This window comes from Neomonachus schauinslandi, chromosome 4, assembly GCF_002201575.2.
Source record: "Neomonachus schauinslandi chromosome 4, ASM220157v2, whole genome shotgun sequence".
NCBI classification, from domain to species: Eukaryota; Metazoa; Chordata; class Mammalia; order Carnivora; family Phocidae; genus Neomonachus; species Neomonachus schauinslandi.
This window is the reverse complement of record NC_058406.1, coordinates 124,615,035-124,633,571: the sequence shown is the minus strand read 5'-3', so window position 1 is coordinate 124,633,571 and position 18,537 is coordinate 124,615,035. Positions and strand designations below refer to the sequence as shown.

Below are 18,537 nucleotides of genomic sequence, written 5' to 3'. Positions count from 1 at the left end.
TAGACTAGTATATCATCATATTACTTAATATTACACATTTATTTTTTCAAATAGAAAATAACTTATTTAACCTCAAACATTTATTTAATGTTTGTGACTAATCATGATTTGATAAGCTTACTTGTCAAAGTCTGTACCTTCAGAGCTGCAGTGTGAAAATGCACTATCTTTAAGTAATAAAGTAAAATACACACAACACCCTTACTCTACAAGCAAATCGACAGCATGTTTATATGCATGGTGGCTGTAGAGCTAAAACAAATTTAGAGTTTTCCATATTCTACAGTGAACATACTATATGAAAAAATATCATATATATACATATAAAACATAGTATAACTTGAAGAAAATAAATTAATTCCTTATTCTCTGTACTCATGCTGGAGATACCAGGAACTGTGAGTGTGTACATCACTCCTACTCAGCTATTTCTTTGCATCTCTGTGTTGAATGCTAGTGTGTTTCGGCCAAATATAATTTTCTACTTCCGATAGTCCTCATCTCTCTTATCTTGCCTTTCTCCTCCAACTGCTCTACCTAACAAAGTATTTCTAAGCTCTAATGCACTGCAAATGAATTATTCAGGTGAGAAGTCTGTCTTATGAGGAAGTTTCCTATTGGTGTTTCATTTTAAAACTACAAATTACCTACCCGTGCCATCATCCACATTCTCCACTTCCATCACCTCTGTATTGATCCGGCCACGAAAAAGGTACCGATGTCCATCTGTAGATGCCTTGCTATTCTTCAACCGTCTTGTAATGGAATGAAATCACAAAAACTTTGTTACTAAACTTAATAAAAAACAGTGTTGAAGCAATATGATGTAAGCTATCCTCTGAAAAAACACAAAAGACACCAATGCAATCAATGATATTGTTAGGCTCTTGGTGTTTTATACTTGTGTCCTCCCATTCATAACAGCATTGGTTGCTTTACAAATGAGGCTTATGTACTAGCTTTTGTAAACAAATGGAAGCTTTGGACTAAGAACAACATACAGCTGGGTGGGTAAATATGTGCTTTTGCTCAATTTAGAACATAAAAGGTACCAAATCAAAGTCTGTTACACACTGAAAGTTAGTTATTTTAAAATTTTATTTGATTTCTTTCACTTTCATTTCTCATTTTTCAGTAACTAGCTGGTAATTTCCATTTTCTTCAAGCTCGGGTAAAATTCAGTTAGTACTTATGATTCCTCTGCAAAGAAACTGACTGTGCTGGAAATTCTTCAGTTGAGTGTTATCCAGCTGAAAATATTTTTCCTATATTGTTTCTATGATATGAGACCTATATGCTTGTTGAATAAGTCTCTTAATACATGTATAATCTTTTATAAGGGTCTTATTTATTTTTAAAATAGTCTAAAACATTCCAAAACTTTGGTATAGTGTGTCTAATACTGGTCTTTAATCTTAAAAGGTATGTACAACAAAGTTAAAATATCCAGGTTTATAAATGAACATTTGTAATAATGAATTATGTGGTTAAGTGTGTTTATACTTGAATCACTGAACATACAGAAGAGATATTTTAGAAAGTTTTGTTAATTAAAGAGGAAAGATTCTAAGAAATGATTCAGGAGGATTCAAGAATACCTAGTCACTCAAAAGATTTCAATTAACTTAAACTATTCCATTTGACTCATTGACAAAAGTCTTGCTAATAATTTAATATACTGAAATAATTATTCATTTACTGTGTTGTACAGACACATCTGGCAAAAGTGAAGATGTAAATGTTCACCAACTTCAATATCCCTCTCCTCCTCACCCCTGCAGTTAGATATCAGCCCTAGATATCAGCCCTCCCTGCAGGGGGGGTCACAAGGTGCTGTCCCAGTCCCTGAATTCCTTCCGTGAAAGACAGTATATATTCCTGCCTTACCTGTCTAAAGCTTCATCAAAACTTAGTAGTCCTTCATCCCTACTAAAAGAAACTAATTAAATAGATTAATTAACCTGATTTAGGGTTTCTCAGCCCAGGCCTTCACCATCTTGCACTCCGATGTTCATTATGAAAGTGACCTCTAAATGTCCTTTGCTAATAACCTTAAATAAATGCTACCAATTAGGGATTCAGGCCATATAGTACGCAAGGTTGGCATCATAGCCAGCCAAGGATAGAGAAGAATGCAGAGCACACTAATATGTAGGTAATTGCATATTCTCCCAGGTAGGACATAGTATTGTGGGGCTTGCAAAAGAGAATTTCTTGTAAGTTTATACATCATACTTCAATCATTTTTTTTAAGTTTAATATCCTTGATAACAGTTTTATCACAGGCAAAGAATCATAGCATGGAATCTATCACTGGTCCTATTTTCTAAAGCATTAATTTTCTTTGTGATCTTGTCAGTTCTGAACAGGCTTTTATATTTCTCTTGACCTGTAGATAATAACACTCAATATGAAATTCCAGTAAGTGTCTGATCAATATTGTTAACACTTAGCTTAAAAAGAGAGACCTTTGGTCCCTTCAGAAGGTGGTTCTATTAAAGTATACCTACTGAAAAGCCTATGCTTTGAAAATGATTTTGCTCTATATTGTAATGTAGAATATTTGATATCCCAATTCTATGATTTCCCTCCTAATTATGTGTTTTAGTGGTCATCAGGATACATCTTGCAGGGATGTTCATAATAGCAGAAAAACTAAGACAAACAAACAAAAACCTAAACTCCACTGATAGGAGAGTGAATAATATTCAACCAATGGAATATTATACAAAGTTAAATGAATAAACTATTCCTATATATGGATACACAGTTTACAAACTATATTGTATACAAAATATAAACTGCAGAAGACAAAATACATTATAATACTTACAAAGCTCATTAACAAGCCAAACTAAGCCATATCATGTTTTATGTATTAAATATTACATAACACAGAGGAGGAGCAAGATGGCGGAGGAGTAGGAGACCTAAATTTTGTCTGCTCCCAGGAATTCAGCTAGATAGGTATCAAACCATTCTGAATACCTACGAACTCAAGAGGAGATCGAAGAAAAGAATAGCAGCAACTCTCTGAACAGAAAAGCGACAACTTTCTGGAACGTAAGATGGGCGGAGAAGTGAATCCAAGGTGATATTTGGGAAGATAGACAGTGAGGGGGGGGAGCCTCGGTCAGCCGCTACCTGCAAGTGATAGAGCAGCAGAGCACAAAATCGGAACTTGTAGAAGTCTGCTCCACTGAGGGACGTCGCTCCAGTGGCTAAGCAGGGGGTGGAACGCTCGCGGGGACAGTGTGGTCTCAGGACCCTCGGGGTCACAGAAGGACCGGGGGTGCATGAGTGCAGCAGAGCTCCCAGGTATCGGAGCGGGGAAGCCAGCTGCAGAGACGGAGCCAAGGAGTGAGCTCTCAGCTCGGGGTTGCCATAAACCGTGATCCGTGGCACAGTGGGGCCACTGCTCTTCCAGCAGGGATCCAACAAGCGGCAGATCCAGGGAGACTCCCCTTCCTCCCCTGGGAGGAGCAGCACGGGAGCGCACCGCAGGGATCTGCTGGGTTTGGAGACTCCACACGGGGTCATGAGCCAGAGACAGAAATGCTTGGTTACGGGCCGGGTGAGCACAGAGGGCGGCTGGAGACCAGGGAGACAGGAATGATTGACTGCTTTAATCTGGGGGCTCACTGAGGAGTGGAGCCCCGAGTTCTCGCCTCCTCCAGGACGGAGATTGGGAGGCCGCCATTTTCACTCTCCTCCTCCAAAGCTGTACGGAAAGCTTGCAGGGAGCTCACGAGAGCAAACCCAAGCAGACTGCTTAGCCCAGCCCCCTGCAGGGGCGAGGCAATTCCGCCTCTGGCAAAGACATTTGAGAACCACTGCAACAGGTCCCTCCCCCGGAAGATCAGCAAGGACATCCAGCCAAGACCAAGTTTACCAATCAATGAGAACGGCAGAACTTCAGCATCCGGGGAATACAGCACAGAGAATTCGTGGCTTTTTTTCCCATGATTCTTTAGTCTTTCAAAGTTAATTTTTTTAATTTTCTTTATTTTTTCCTTTTCTATTTTTTTAATTCTTTTTCCCTTTTTCAACCAACATATCTTATCAATCCCTTTTTTAAAAATCTTTTTTATTTTTCATTTTTACAGTCATATTCTATCCCTTGTAGTTAACCTTATTTTTTTGTATATATATATATATATAAGTTGTTCTCTCTTTAAAATTTTGGGATACAGTTTCTTCTAACAGACCAAAATATACCCTAAATCTCTAGTGTATGGCTTTGTTCTAGTATCCTGCCTGATCAAATTCTTTCCCCTCCTTTTTTTTTTTGTTCCTTTTTAAATTTCTCCTCTTTCTTCTTTTCAACCAACTTCTTATCGATTCCTTTTATAAAATATTTTATAATTTTCATCTTTAAACTCATATTCCATTCCCTCATCATATTTGCCCTTATTTTTGTACACATATAAGTTTCTCTTTCTTTAAAATTTTGGGAGGCACTTTCTTCTAACAGACCAAAATACACCCAAAATCTAGTGTGTGGCACTGATCTATTCATCAGCCTGATCATATTTGCTCATATTCTTTTTTTTTTTTTTTCCTTCTTTCGCTTTCTTTTCCCCCTGGTTTCAAGTCTCTTCTGATTTGTTTAGTGTATATTTTTCTGGGATCAAAGTTACCCTGTTAGCATTTTGTTGTCTCATTCATCTATTCTCCTCTGGACAAAATGACAAGACAGAAAAACTCACCTCAAAAAAAAGAACAAGAGGCAGTACCAAATGCCAGGGACCTAATCAAAACAGACATTAGTAAGATGTCGGAACTAGAGTTCAGAATGACGATTATAAACATACTAGGTGGGGTGGAAAAAAGCATGGAAGATACTAGAGAATCCCTTTCTGGAGAAATAAAAGAACTAAAATCTAACCAAGTCAAAATCAAAAAGGCTATTAATGAGGTGCAATCAAAAATGGAGGCTCTAACTGCCAGGATAAATGAGGCAGAAGAGAGAATTAGCAAAATAGAAGACCAAATGGTGGAGAATAAAGAAGCTGAGAAAAAGAGAGATAAACAACTACTGGATCATGAGGGCAGAATTCGAGAGATAAGTGATACCATAAGATGAAACAATATTAGAATAATTGGGATCCCAAAAGAAAAAGAGAGAGAGGGGCAGAAGGTATACTGGAGCAAATTATAGCAGAAAACTTCCCTAATTTGGGGAAGGAAAGAGGCATCAAAATCCAGGAGGCACAGAGAAACTCCTCAAAATCAATAAAAATAGGTCAATACCCTGACATCTAATAGTAAAACTTATGAGTCTCAGAGACAAAGAGAAAATCCTGAAAGCAGCTCGGGACAAGAGGTCTGTAACCTACAATGGTAGAAACATTAGATTGGCAACAGACCTATCCACAGAGACCTAGCAGGCCAGAAAGGACTGGCATGATATATTCAGAGCACTAAATGAGAAAAATATGTAGCCAAGAATACTATATCCAGCTAGGCTGTCGCTGAAAATAGAAGAAGAGATAAAAAGCTTCCAGGACAAACAAAAACTAAAGGAATTTGCAAACACAAAACCAGCCCTACAAGAAATATTGAAAGGGGTCCTCTTAGTAAAGGGAGAGCCTAAAAGTAACATAGACCATAAAGGAACACAGATAATATACAGTAACAGTCACCTAATAGGCAATAAAATGGCACTAAATTCCTATCTTTCAATAGTTACCCTGAATGTAAATGGGCTCAATGCCCCAATCAAAAGACACAGGCTATCAGATTGGATTAAAAAACAAGACCCATCAATATGCTGTCTGCAAGAGACTCATTTTAGACCCAAAGACACCTCCAGATTGCAAGTGAGGGGGTGGAAAACCATTTACCATGCTAATAGACATCAAAAGAAAGCTGGGGTGGCAATCCTTTATCAAACAAATTAGATTTCAAACGAAAGACTATAATAAGAGATGAGGAAGGACACTATATCATACTTAGAGGGTCTATCCAACAAGAAGATCTAACAATTGTAAATATCTATGCCCCTAACATGGGAGCAGCCAATTATATAAGCCAATTAATAAAAAAATCAAAGAAACACATCGACAACAATACAATAATAGTAGGGGACTTTAACATCCCCCTCACTGAAATGGACAGATCATCTAAGTAAAAGATCAACAAGCGAATAAAGGCTTTAAATAACACACTGAAGCAGACGGACTTCACAGATATATTCAGAACATTCCATCCCAAAGCAACAGAATACACATTCTTCTCTAGTGCCCAGTGACATTTTCCAGAATAGATCACATCCTAGGTCACAAGTCAGGTCTCAACTGGTACCAAAAGACTGGGATCATTCCCTGCATATTTTCAGACCACAATGCTTTGAAACTAGAACTCAATCACAAGAGAAAAGTTGGAAAGAACTCAAATACATGGAGGCAAAAGAGCATCCTACTGAAGAATGAATGGGTCAAGAGGAATTTAAAGAAGAATTTAAAAAACTCTTCACAGTGTAGGGATAGAGGGTACATACCTCAATATCATAAAAGCCATCTATGAAAAACCCACAGTATCATTCTCAATGGGGAAAAACTGAGAGCTTTCCCCCTAAGGTCAGGAACATGGTAGAGATGCCCACTCTCACCACTGCTATTCAACACAGTACTAGAATTCCTAGCCACAGCAATCAGACAACAAAAGAAATAAAAGGCATCTGAATTGGCAAAGAAGAAGTCAAACTCTCACTCTTTGCAGATGATATGATACTTTATGTGGAAAGCCCAAAAGACTGCACCCCAAAACTGCTAGAACTCATACAGGAACTCAGTCAAGCGGCAGGATATAAAATCAATGCACAGAAATCAGTGGCATTCCTACACCAACAACAAGACAGAAGAAAGAGAAATTTAGGAGTCGATCCCATTTACAATTGCACCCAAAATCATAAGATACCTAGGAATAAATCTAACCAAAGAGGCAAAGGATCTGTACTCAGAAAACTATAGAATACTCATGAAAGAAATTGAAGAAGACACAAAGAAATGGAAAAACGTTCCATGCTCATGGATTGGAAGAACAAATATTGTGAAGATGTCAATGCTACCTAGAGCAATCTACACATTTAATGCAATCCCTATCAAAATACCATCCACTTTTTTCAAAGAAATGGGACAAATAATCCTAAAATTTGTATGCAACCAGTAAAGACCCCAAATAGCCAGAGAAATGTTGAAAAAGAAGCAAAGCTGGTGGCATCACAATTCCAGACTTCAAGCTCTATTAGAAAGTTGTAATCATCAAGACAGTATGGTACTGGCACAAAAAAGGACACATAGATCAATGGAACAGAATAGAGAGCCCAGAAATGGACCCTCAACTCTATGGTCAACTAATCTTCGACAAAGCAGGAAAGTATGTCCAATGGAATAAAGACAGTCTCTTCAACAAATGGTGTTGGGAAAATTGGACAGCCACATGCAGAAGAGTGAAACTGGACCATTTCCTTACACCACACACAAAAATAGACTCAAAATGGTTGAAAGACCTAAATGTGAGACAGGAATCCATCAAAATCCTAGAGGAGAATACAGGTAGCAACCTCTTTGACCTCAGCTGGAGCAACTTCTTCCTAGAAACATTGCCAAAGGCAAGGGAAGCAAGGGCAAAAATGAACTACTGGGACTTCATCAAGATAAAAAGCTTTTGCACAGCAAAGGAAACAGTCAACAAAACCAAAAGACAACCGACAGAATGGGAGAAGATATTTGCAAATGACATATCAGATAAAGGGCTAGTATCCAAAATGTATAAAGAACTTCTCAAACTCAACACCCAAAGAACAAATGATCCATCAAGAAATGGGCAAAAGACATGAACAGACATTTTTCCAAAGAAGACATCCAAATGGCCAACAGACACATGAAGAAGTGCTCAACATCACTCGGCATCAGGGAAATCCAAATCAAAACCTTAATGAGATACCACCTCACACCAGTCAGAATGGCTAAAATTAACAAGTCAGGAAACAATAGGTGTTGGCGAGGATGCGGAGAAAGGAGAACCCTCCTACACTATTGGTGGGAATGCAAGCTGGTGCAGCCACTCTGGAAAACAGTATGGAGGTTTCTCAAAAAGTTGAAAGTAGATCTACCCTACGACCCAGCAATTGCACTACTGGGTATTTACCCCAAAGATACAAATGTAGGGATCCGAAGAGGTACATGCACCCCCATGTTTATAGCAATATCCTTAATAGCCAAAGTATGGAAAGAGCCAAGATGTCCATCAACAGATGAATGGATAAAGAAGATGTGGTATATATGTACAATGGAATATTATGCAGCCATGAAAAAAAAAAACACACAAAAACGAAATCTTGCCATTTGCAGCAACATGGATAGAACTAGAGGGTATTATGCTAAGCAAAATAAGTCAATCTGAGAATGACAAGTATCATACGATCTCACTGATATGAGGAATTCATAATCTCAGGGAATAAACTGAGGGTTGCTGGAGTGGTGGGGGGTGGGAGGGGTGGGATGGCTGGATGATGGACATTGGGAGGGTATGTGCTATGGTGAGCGCTGCGAATTGTGTAAGACTGATGAGTCACAGACCTATACCTCTGAAACAAATCATACATTACATGTTAAAAAAAAAAAAAGAAGATAGTAGGAAGGGAAAAATAAAGGGGGGAAATTGGAAGGGGAGACGAACCATAAGAGACTATGGACTTTGAGAAACAAACTGAGGGTTTTAGAGGGGAGGGGGGTGGGGGGATGGGTTAGCCTGGTGATGGGTATTAAGGAGGGCACGTATTGAATGGAGCACTGGGTGTTATACACAAACAATGAATCATGGAACACTACATCAAAAACTAATGATGTAATGTATGATGACTAACATAATAAAATAAAATTTAAAAAAAATTTTTTTATTTAAAAAAAATAAATATTACACACACTTTATCTTTTTAAATACTAGTTTCTCCTAAGATTAATACCATTAGAAATATCCAGAGCTGAGATGCCTAATCAGCACTCTTGTCTTTTGTGAATGTAAACTCTAGAATTAAATTCATCAAGTCCCTGGGTTGTGCAATTAAAATATTATGGAAATTTGGAAAAGGTTCAGTTTACTCCTACTTACTAAACGATCTTTAGAGCTTCAATAGTACTTGGTAAAGGGGATGAAGTATTCTAAAATGAAGGGAATGGATGGTATATTCACACTACTTCAATTCAGGAAGGGAATAGACAATCAGATTTATTCAGTAATTTCCATTTCTAGCCACTATGTATTTTGTCCACATTATACATACATTAAGAATATTCGCTCAAAAACTAGGATTTTGGGGGCACCTGGGTGGTTCAGTCAGGTAATTGCCCAACCCTTGATTGTGGCTCAGTTCATGATCTCAGGGTCATGGGATTGAGCCCCACATCAGGCTCTGCACTCAGCAGGGAGTATGCTTCTCTCCCTCTCCCTTTGCCCCTGCTCTCTCTCTCTCTCTCAAAATAAATAAAAAATCTTTAAAAAAAACACTTCAGGATTTTAATTTTGCAAAATCTTTCCTGTTGTTTACCTATTTAACAATGACAGCCATAAGACCATAAATGAAATCATCATTATACATGGCTAATTTTGCAAAAACCTTGGACTTGAAGGCAGGCACATATATAAATAAGTATGAGATCAACTGTAATTAAAAAAAAAGATCTCATTCTCAAATGGATGCCTTTAATAACTGCACCTAGATCAATGTGTTAATTGACTCCATGGGAGAAATCCTTTCATGATGTATATCAAATCATCCTGTTGTACCATTAAAATATCTTACCATGTTATTTGCCAACTAGTCCTCAAGAAGGCTGGAAAAAAAACAATTGTACCTAAACAACTTGAATAATATTACAATTTTTTAATGAGTTATATTCAACTAAAATTAACAGGATTTCTATATCTTCCTAAAACCTATTTCTATTAATCCCAATCTTGCTGCAAACACAAAGAATTTAGAAGAGCATACTAAAAAAAATAGACAAGTTCATTTTCATATGTGGTAAAAAGCATCTTTTTAAAAAAGCTCATTAAGGCAGGGATTAACAACAACTATCTTTTTTTTTAAAGATATTTATTTATTATTTATTTATTCATTTTAGAGCCAGAGAGAGAAAGCACATGTGAGAATGGGAAGGGGCAGAGGGACAGGCAGAGAGAGAAACTCAAGCAGACCCCACACTGAGTGCAGAGCCCGACCTGGGGCTCAATCTCACAAACCTGAGATCACAACCAGAGTCGAAACCAAGAGTCGGACGCTTAACCAACTGTGCCAGAAAGGCGCCCCACAACTATCTTTTCACTTTAATCCTAACCTGTCCCCTTTCATCGAGGCACATGGGCACTTCTCTGCTTTCTCAGTTAGTGCCATTGTATTTTCACAGTAATGTCTCAGGCTAGGGAATTCTGATACTATAATCCAAGAGGCCGAACTCCCATGTCATCAACATAGCTGCCAACGTTCAGAGAACTTGCTCTGGGCATCCTGTTCATTGACTTAGGAAATCCCATTTCAAGAGAATCTTGCCTCATAAATCAGTCAGTTTTGATCTTCTCATTCTCAACGTCACCAAAAAATCTTTGGCTATAGTGGCCTAATTTCTGAGTCTAGAATAAACACTCACTCAAACCCTGCATCCTCAACCCACCTGTTTTACCTTTAAATTTCATTAAGCCTTTTAGTACCTTTTCACTGAAACTAATATATCCTAGATATGGTTAGGAAGAAGCATATAAAGCCTCAGGAAATTTCCCAATTAAGTGCAACTTTACTTTTTTGCTTAAACAACCTGCAAAACGTTTTGCCAAGAGTTCAAGGAAACATCCTATAATATAACTACCTTCTGAAGAAAAAATTATATCCGTGCTTTAAAACAAATAACATTACAGCAATAACATTGCTACATTAAACTACTTAAACTAATGATGGCTAAGCTATACCAGGAACTTGCTTGGGTTTCATTGATTCATTTATTTATTCATTTATTCAACAAATACCTCTTGAGTGTCTATTACATGGCAGGTCCAGTCTCTGGGGAAATAGCACAGAATACACAGCAAGACCACTGTTCTCATGGACTTTACAGTCTAATCCAGTAAAGGTGGCAACAAATAAATAAATAACGAAGAAAATATTAGGAAGAATTTTCTAGATGTTGATAGAAAATGGCTGGGAGGCTACACTAGATGGGGCGGTCAGGGAAAATATTTCCGAGGAAGAGGAGGAAATGATTGGGAAGCAGCACTGGGAAACACAGAAGACACACCCACCTTTCCTACAGGGCCTGAGACATGTGGGTTAGCAACAGAAAAAAATTTTTTCCTCCAGAAGGTTCCTGGGAGGTAGTGTTATCGAATGATAGTCACATTTCAGTCAGGTTTTACAAGAAGGTAAAGAGAACAATCAGAGAATAGGCTGAGCGTATGTGAAATTTACTGAGGAGATCCCGAGTTCCCAGGAGCACAGAGGAAAAAGTTGAACTCGTGAGACTGATAAATAATTTCTTTTTTTATTAAAAAAATTTTTTTGAGGTTAATAAGTAATTTCTGAAGTATTACCTGTTTATCACCTTACCTGTGTTTCCTTTTGCAATACACCAGAAGATTATCAAAAAGAAAAAACACCCGTTCTTGAATATTTCCAGAAGAAATTTTCAATAAGACGCCACACATTAGCATCTCAGTGCAGGTGTCGGTGACGTTGGATCCCTAGGTCAAAAAAAAAAAAAAAAAAATGGAGACAATGTTTGATTACTTAACAGAAACTTCTGTGTGTAATTCTACTTCTCCTTAAAAGTCTGTTTGTTTTTATTTCAAGATACAATATATGGACAGAAGTTGAAACACCATAAATATTTATACATTGGATGGAGGTCTCCTTGCCTCCCAGACTCCTGGTCAGTCTGAGCAGATACAACTGTGGCTAAGAGATTCTGTGTCTTCTTTTAGCTTTCTTACACATGTATGCATACATAAACATGGATGATACATGTTACTATGTTCTTTTAAAAGGAGATGATTTCAAAGTGACGCATAACATTCATGTCCCTAGTACTCCTCTCCTCCTCCTCTCTTTCCCTGGTATGGGAAAAGAGTAACATGGATACATCACAAAGTACACGAAGTTCTCTAAATTTTTAGCGGGTCTCAATTTATTTATCCACTCCTAGGATTGATAGGAAGAAAAAAGAAGAAATTAAAGGGGGGAAAAAAAACTATTTAAAGAGAGCAACCTTCCATAGTCTTTTACCCAAGTTAAAAGTTAGCATAGGCATGCTCATTCATTAAATAAGCCTTCACTGAGTGCACACTAAGGTCAGATGATTAGTGACAAAACTGGGTCTTAACACAAGCGCTAACCATTCAGAGGAGCCACAAGATGGAAGGAGCCTGAATCGCAAACAGAGGAAAGGTGCACAATGAAGCAGAGCACAAGCATTGGATTGTTGTGTGAGCTGATCAAAAACATCTAATTTGAGCCATTATAAATGTGGCCGTCTATCTGTCTCTACAACCTAAACTATCACAACTAATGCACTGAGTTAGACAAAAAAGAAAAAAAAAAAGTTTTATGTAGATAGCTGTTAAGCATGCTCTGCAAGAATACTTCTATTTTCAGTATGTCTGGGGATTTTTAAATCCAGGGATAAATTTCTGACTCTTTTTAAACTTAATGCTTTTATTTTTTATTTTTGATATTTAACAATCAGACCATTAATTTCATACTTCCACAGTAATCATTGATACAGTTTTTCTGATTGATTATAAAAATTTAAATTATGGTGACAACTGATACCTGTCAATAAGAAACTTCCCAAATTGGAAATTAAAAGAATGTGATTGTGTTGAGTGTCTATATTACACACACATTTTATTTATTTTTTAGTTTTTTAGTTTTTACTAACTTTATTTTTTTAAAGATTTTATTTATTTATCTGTCAGAGAGAGAGGGGGAGAGAGAGAGAGAACACAAGCAGGGGGAGCAGTAGAGGAGGGGGAGAAGCAGACTCCCCGCTGAGCAGGGAGCCCAATGCGGGGCTCGATCCCGGGACCCCGGGATCATGACCTGAGCCGAAGGCAGACGCTTAACTGACTGAGCCGCCCAGGCATCCCTACGTACACATTTTATTTTTTGTTTTTATGTTTAACTTAAGTATTTTGTTTTATTAAGTTTTTTAATTTTAATTCCAGGAGAGTTAACATACAGTGTTATACTAGTTTCAGGTGGTACAATATAGTGACTCAGCGATTCCATACCTATTCAGTGCTCATCATGATAAGTGTACTCTTAATCCCCTTCACTTCTTTCACCTATCCCCCACCCACTCCCCTCTGGTGACCAGCCATTATAAAATATTTTAGATTTAAGACATTTCCTTTCTTTTTTTTCTTTCATCACAAAGGTGGACATATAATTAGAGATCTATTAAAAATTTACACAATTTCATATCCTTCATCATGTGATAATTAAGTAAAAACTGTCATCAAATATGAATATAAATCCCAATTTCAGTGGCAACGATTTCTTATTTAAATACTATCCCTACCTCAGAAAAAAATTAAGATAGAATAGTATTAAAAATGTAAACAAGGAAACATCACATTGATTCTTGCACAGGGAACTATACGATGTTATGAAAGTGGCTTTACTGGTAACAATTTTACAAAAGGTACAAAATACTTCACCTTAGACTATTTCTCATAGTAGCCCAAAAAAGTAAAGCAAAGAAGCTAACTTGTTATCTTATTAAATGGTAACTGCAGATGTTTCTCTAATTTGCATACTAACCAGTCTTCCAAGTAAGTTCCCAATATAATTACAGGTAGGTATTAGTAGATGCATTCCTACTTGACAAAAATCTTTTTTTTTTTAAAGATTTTATTTATTTGAGAGAGGGAGAGAGTGAGCAAGCACGAGTGGTGGGGAGGGGCAGAGGGACAGGGAGAGAGAGAAGCAGGCTCCCCGCTGAGCAGGGTGGCAGATGCACAGGGCTCGATCCAGGACCATGAAATCATGACCTGAGCCAAAACCAACTTAATCGACTGAGCCACCCAAACACCCCCATACTTGAGAGAAATCTTAACCATACATTTCCAACTTGTTTGTGATTATAATCTTTATTAATAAATATAAGAAGAATTTAACGTAAATTAGTATAGTGGTTAGAGGTCATTTATTCCATCCCCTTACACAGTTTCACAGGAGATATTGTTCAAGCTCTGAAGAACTCACGAGAACTAATGTGTAAAATAAAAAATAGGTATATTATTCTTGATCATAAAAGTACCTGACATCCACACCGAATGTTCCCTTAAGTATGGCCAACACAATCTCCCTTTGTAAACTTCCTAACTGGAAAGCTGTATTATAATCAGAAAGAATCTGACACAAGTAAAAAAAAAAAAAAAACTCACAACCAGACAGTCACAGAGGAAAGGACACGATTGCTGACCACCACTGAGAGTTTGACCACTGACCATACCCCGGGGCCTTTTCCCTGTCTTTGTCTTCCTGTGACCTGTCTGCATGTTATTTGAATTGCTCTCCACCATCAAGTTCTTGTTTGTTCATATCTTTTATCTTGTCAGTGCCACAAACACTTTCTAATGAAGTCACGCTTCCCAGTTAAGAAAAACTGTCTCCTGTCCTGTGAACAGACTGAATTGAAGAGCAGGGCCATGCTAGCTAGCTAGCTTCCCATAGGTCAGGTGTTGGAGAGACTGAGCACTGCCCGTCAGCAGCTGTATCTTTGATTTCTAATAAAAAAGCCAATTTTATAGCAGGAAGCTTGCTCAGATGGTAGCATTAGACAAGTCAGAGGCATGCCTGGACTATTAGAGGAGGGCCTTCAACAGAACGTATAGATGGGGCTGCAGTTGTTCATTTATATACCAAGAGGAGAGAGGGAGGGAGGGAGAGAGAGAGAGAGCAGAAAAAAGGAAGGAAGGAAGCGGGGAGGGCGGGGAGGATATCTTGGTGAACTAGACTTAAGAATTAGAGCAGTTTGAAAGCAAAGAGCTAGCACAATCTACCACCGGGACAAGACCATCCAAAGTCTATCTGTCTCACTGTGTGTCTCTCTCTCCTTGCTCTCTCTTTTCTCGGCTTCCACTACAAACAAATCACACTTCTGAATGACTCTTTTGATTCTGTAGCTATGTTCATGCCTTCTAACCAATGTAGAAAAGGATAATAGTACTTAATTTATTCACAGAATTAACAGACAATATATATAAAACTCCCAGCACAATGCCTAGCACAGAAAAGGACTCAATAAAGGCTAGTACAATTAACATTGCTGGCTTTAAAGATGATTTTCTTCTTCAAGGAGACTTCACTTATTTCTGACCTCTGCTGTGGTTCACTCTATGTTGATTTTTATGCTTTAACTCGTTGAAGACGGTGTTATTTCTGATTCTCTAGTTTTTGAGGGTAGACACATCTTGTTGCCTCAGAGAACACTGACTTTTGCCCTGACAAAAAAAGGCCTTCTAGCCTATTCTTGAACACTTCTAGTAAAATTAAGTTCATTCCCTCTTAAGAAAGCTATTTCTTTACTTAGCCACTCTACTTAGTAGAAAGATTTTTCTAATCGTAGAACCAAATTCTACTTCCCTTTCTACTCACTGACTCTACTTCCGCCTCCTGGGAGTAGAGGAATACCCTCTTCATTATGACAGGCCTGGCCCTCCAGTATCTGAAAACAGCCAGTACACTTCCCTTCTGCCTTCCAAGCTAGATAACTAGCATTGCTTTTGACCATTCATCCTATGGCTTGATTTGAGAAACCTGCAAGATCCCTGAAGATCTCCTCTGAACCTTCTCCAGTTTGTCAGGGTCTCCCTTAATATGTAACACCTCTAGAAGTGAGCACAACCACTCGGATGTGAGCTGGCAAATAAATCATATAGTGATTTATTTATTTATTTATTTATTTATTTTATTATTACTCCAGTCCCCTACAATACGTATCTTGATACCATAAGATTATATTAGCACATTTATGGCAATCCCATCTTACAATTAATTCAAAGTGCTCCATTAGTCAGCAAAGCATCTCAATCATTTTCCTCTATCGTATACTTAAATAGTTTGACTTTTGAATGATTTAATCTAGATTGGTATCATAGCAAACTCTCAAACCCCTCACTAATATATAAATACATTGTGTTTTGGGGCACCTGAGCCAGGGCACCCACTCAGTCGGTTAAGCATCTGCCTTCAGCTCAGGTCATGATCCCAAGGTCCTAGGATGGAGCCCTGTGTCAGGTTCCCTGCTCAGCGGGGAGCCTGCCTCTCCCTGCCCGCCACTCATGCTCTCTCTCGCTATCTCTCTCTCAAATAAATAAAAATTTTTTAAAAATCTTTAAAAAAAAGGGGGCTCCTGGGTGGCTCTCCGTTGGTTAAGCGACTGCCTTCGGCTCAGGTCATGATCCCGGAGTCCCAGGATCGAGTCCCGCACTGGGCTCCCTGCTCAGCAGGGAGTCTGCTTCTCCCTCTGACCCTCGTGCCTCTCATGCTCTCTTTCTCTCATTCTCTCTCTCTCAAATAAGTAAGTAAAATCTTAAAAAAAATTTTAAAATTAAAGAAAACCTTAAAAAAATACATTATGTTTAAGTCATTATCATAGGTTCCCATTAGCTCCTAGCTCCTGATCAAAAATCAGAATAAGATTAATTGACCTCTGTGAGGGCAACACTTCTTTTCATAACAACCCAAAGTATCTGTTTAATAATCTATTAATGAAATTTTGTGGGATAATGACATCAAGCCCAATCATCTTGTTATGCTTCAAAGTATATCTCACAATATAAACATAACATCAATCACATTATATTTTACTAAATCCTACTGAGACATTCCTATCACTGAGGTGAGATGTCTTTAATAGTTAACAGCAAACTTTAAGAATTAGTACAGTATATACCTTTACTTTCTTCTACCATAGTAATCTACTATTACCACATGAAATCTCTTCAGTGAATAATTAAATAATTCCCAGAGGACTGCTTATGCAACTTAAAGGAATCTGTGTCGAACATACACATTTGTCTAAAAAACTCCTAAAAGAATGGCCTGTAGCATTTCTCTTTATACCACGTGTATCTCATAGATGATAAAGAATAACCATTGTGTTCTTGATTTACCATGATTGAATCTGTGCATGATTTCTATGACAGTGGCAGCTAGAAATCATTAAGAATTTTTTAACCACAGATATGCACAATTTTATAAATATTGAAGAAAATTTGACCAAGTGTATATACAGTCTTCTGTATAGTCATGATGTGCCTCTCACTTCAAATCCATCCCACGTACAAATAGATAATTAATAAGTGTCTCTTTTTAAATAATGCTGTGGCATAGTTTCCCCTCACTTACATGATAAATCTACCTTTCTCTGTAGTAAAAAAAATAATAATAATCTCACAACTTTATCTTTAAAGTAAATGAAATTTATGATATTTTGAAACTACATGCAATTTTTTTTTTCCTTTACCTAGAAATGCCAGGAAAGTTTCTAGAGAGTTAGGAATAAAGAAGTCAAGCTACAAAATTCATAGGAGAAATTGAAATAAAGTATGGCTATGAGCATCAGATTGTTAGGTAAGAGTCAGGAGCACTAAAGTCTATGAAAATGACAATGTCAGATGAGTGAACTAGAAAATAACAAATGTGGAAGCAGTAAAACTAGCCAGGCAGATCATCAGAAGAGAGCAAAGCCTCTAGGGCAATGGTTCTCAAAGTTTAGAGTTTGGGAGACACACTTGATGGGCTTCTTAAAATTCCCAGGTTCAGAGATTGAAACTGAGTAAAGGTGGGGAAGGTCCCAGGTCATTCCAGTAAATGCTGCTGCATGTGGTATTCTGTCAACATTCCAAGTAAAACTGCTTTGGAGGCTTTGAGTACCTGAATCCAGGTGCTCAAGGGCATAGTATGGCAACCCTGTGACATGGAGATTGAGGTGAGCACAGGTCTCTGCCCGAGGTAGTCCTGACTGCTCCCCAGTGCCCACAGCAGACAGGCGTTGATCACGTTAACATGCTTGCAAATACACCACATGGTCACCTGTGGTACATTTCATCACTGGTGAATATTCACTTAAACCTGAATAATATTACATAACCTAGTTAGTATTTTATCTTCATTTTGAAAATCGATGCTCATTTTTAAATCTAGAAATCTATTCTTTGGCAAATCTTTATTTAGTCATTGAACAACCATGTATGATAAACGCCTTTCTCAAGATGAATACTAAAGTCAGGCTTTTAACATTTCTACAACACACCAAACAATGTGTTAAACATTTTCTCCTGGTATAAATCTCTAGCAAGTTGGCTTCTCTGTTCGTAAAGTTTTAGGAAGAAAGAGGGAGAGAGAGAGAGAGAGAGGGAGGGAGAGAGGGATGGGGGAGGGAGGAAGGAGGAAGGAGGGAAGGAAGGAAGGAAGGAAGGAAGGAAGGAAGGAAGGAAGGAAGGAAGGAAGGAAGGAAGGAAGGAAGGAAGGAA

At 37.8% G+C, this 18,537-nt stretch overlaps 1 protein-coding gene across 1 annotated transcript in view; it reads right to left on the bottom strand.

Moving 5' to 3' along the window:
- The window catches only part of PREX2 (phosphatidylinositol-3,4,5-trisphosphate dependent Rac exchange factor 2), a 284,920-nt gene that overhangs the window by 178,060 nt on the left and 88,323 nt on the right, over positions 1-18,537 (bottom strand). The window contains exons 7-8 of the mRNA XM_044914225.1: positions 11,603-11,736; positions 652-755 (exon numbers count right to left, since the gene is read on the bottom strand). Coding sequence (XP_044770160.1) covers positions 652-755; positions 11,603-11,736 — 238 coding nt within the window. The remainder of the gene's footprint in view (positions 1-651; positions 756-11,602; positions 11,737-18,537) is intronic.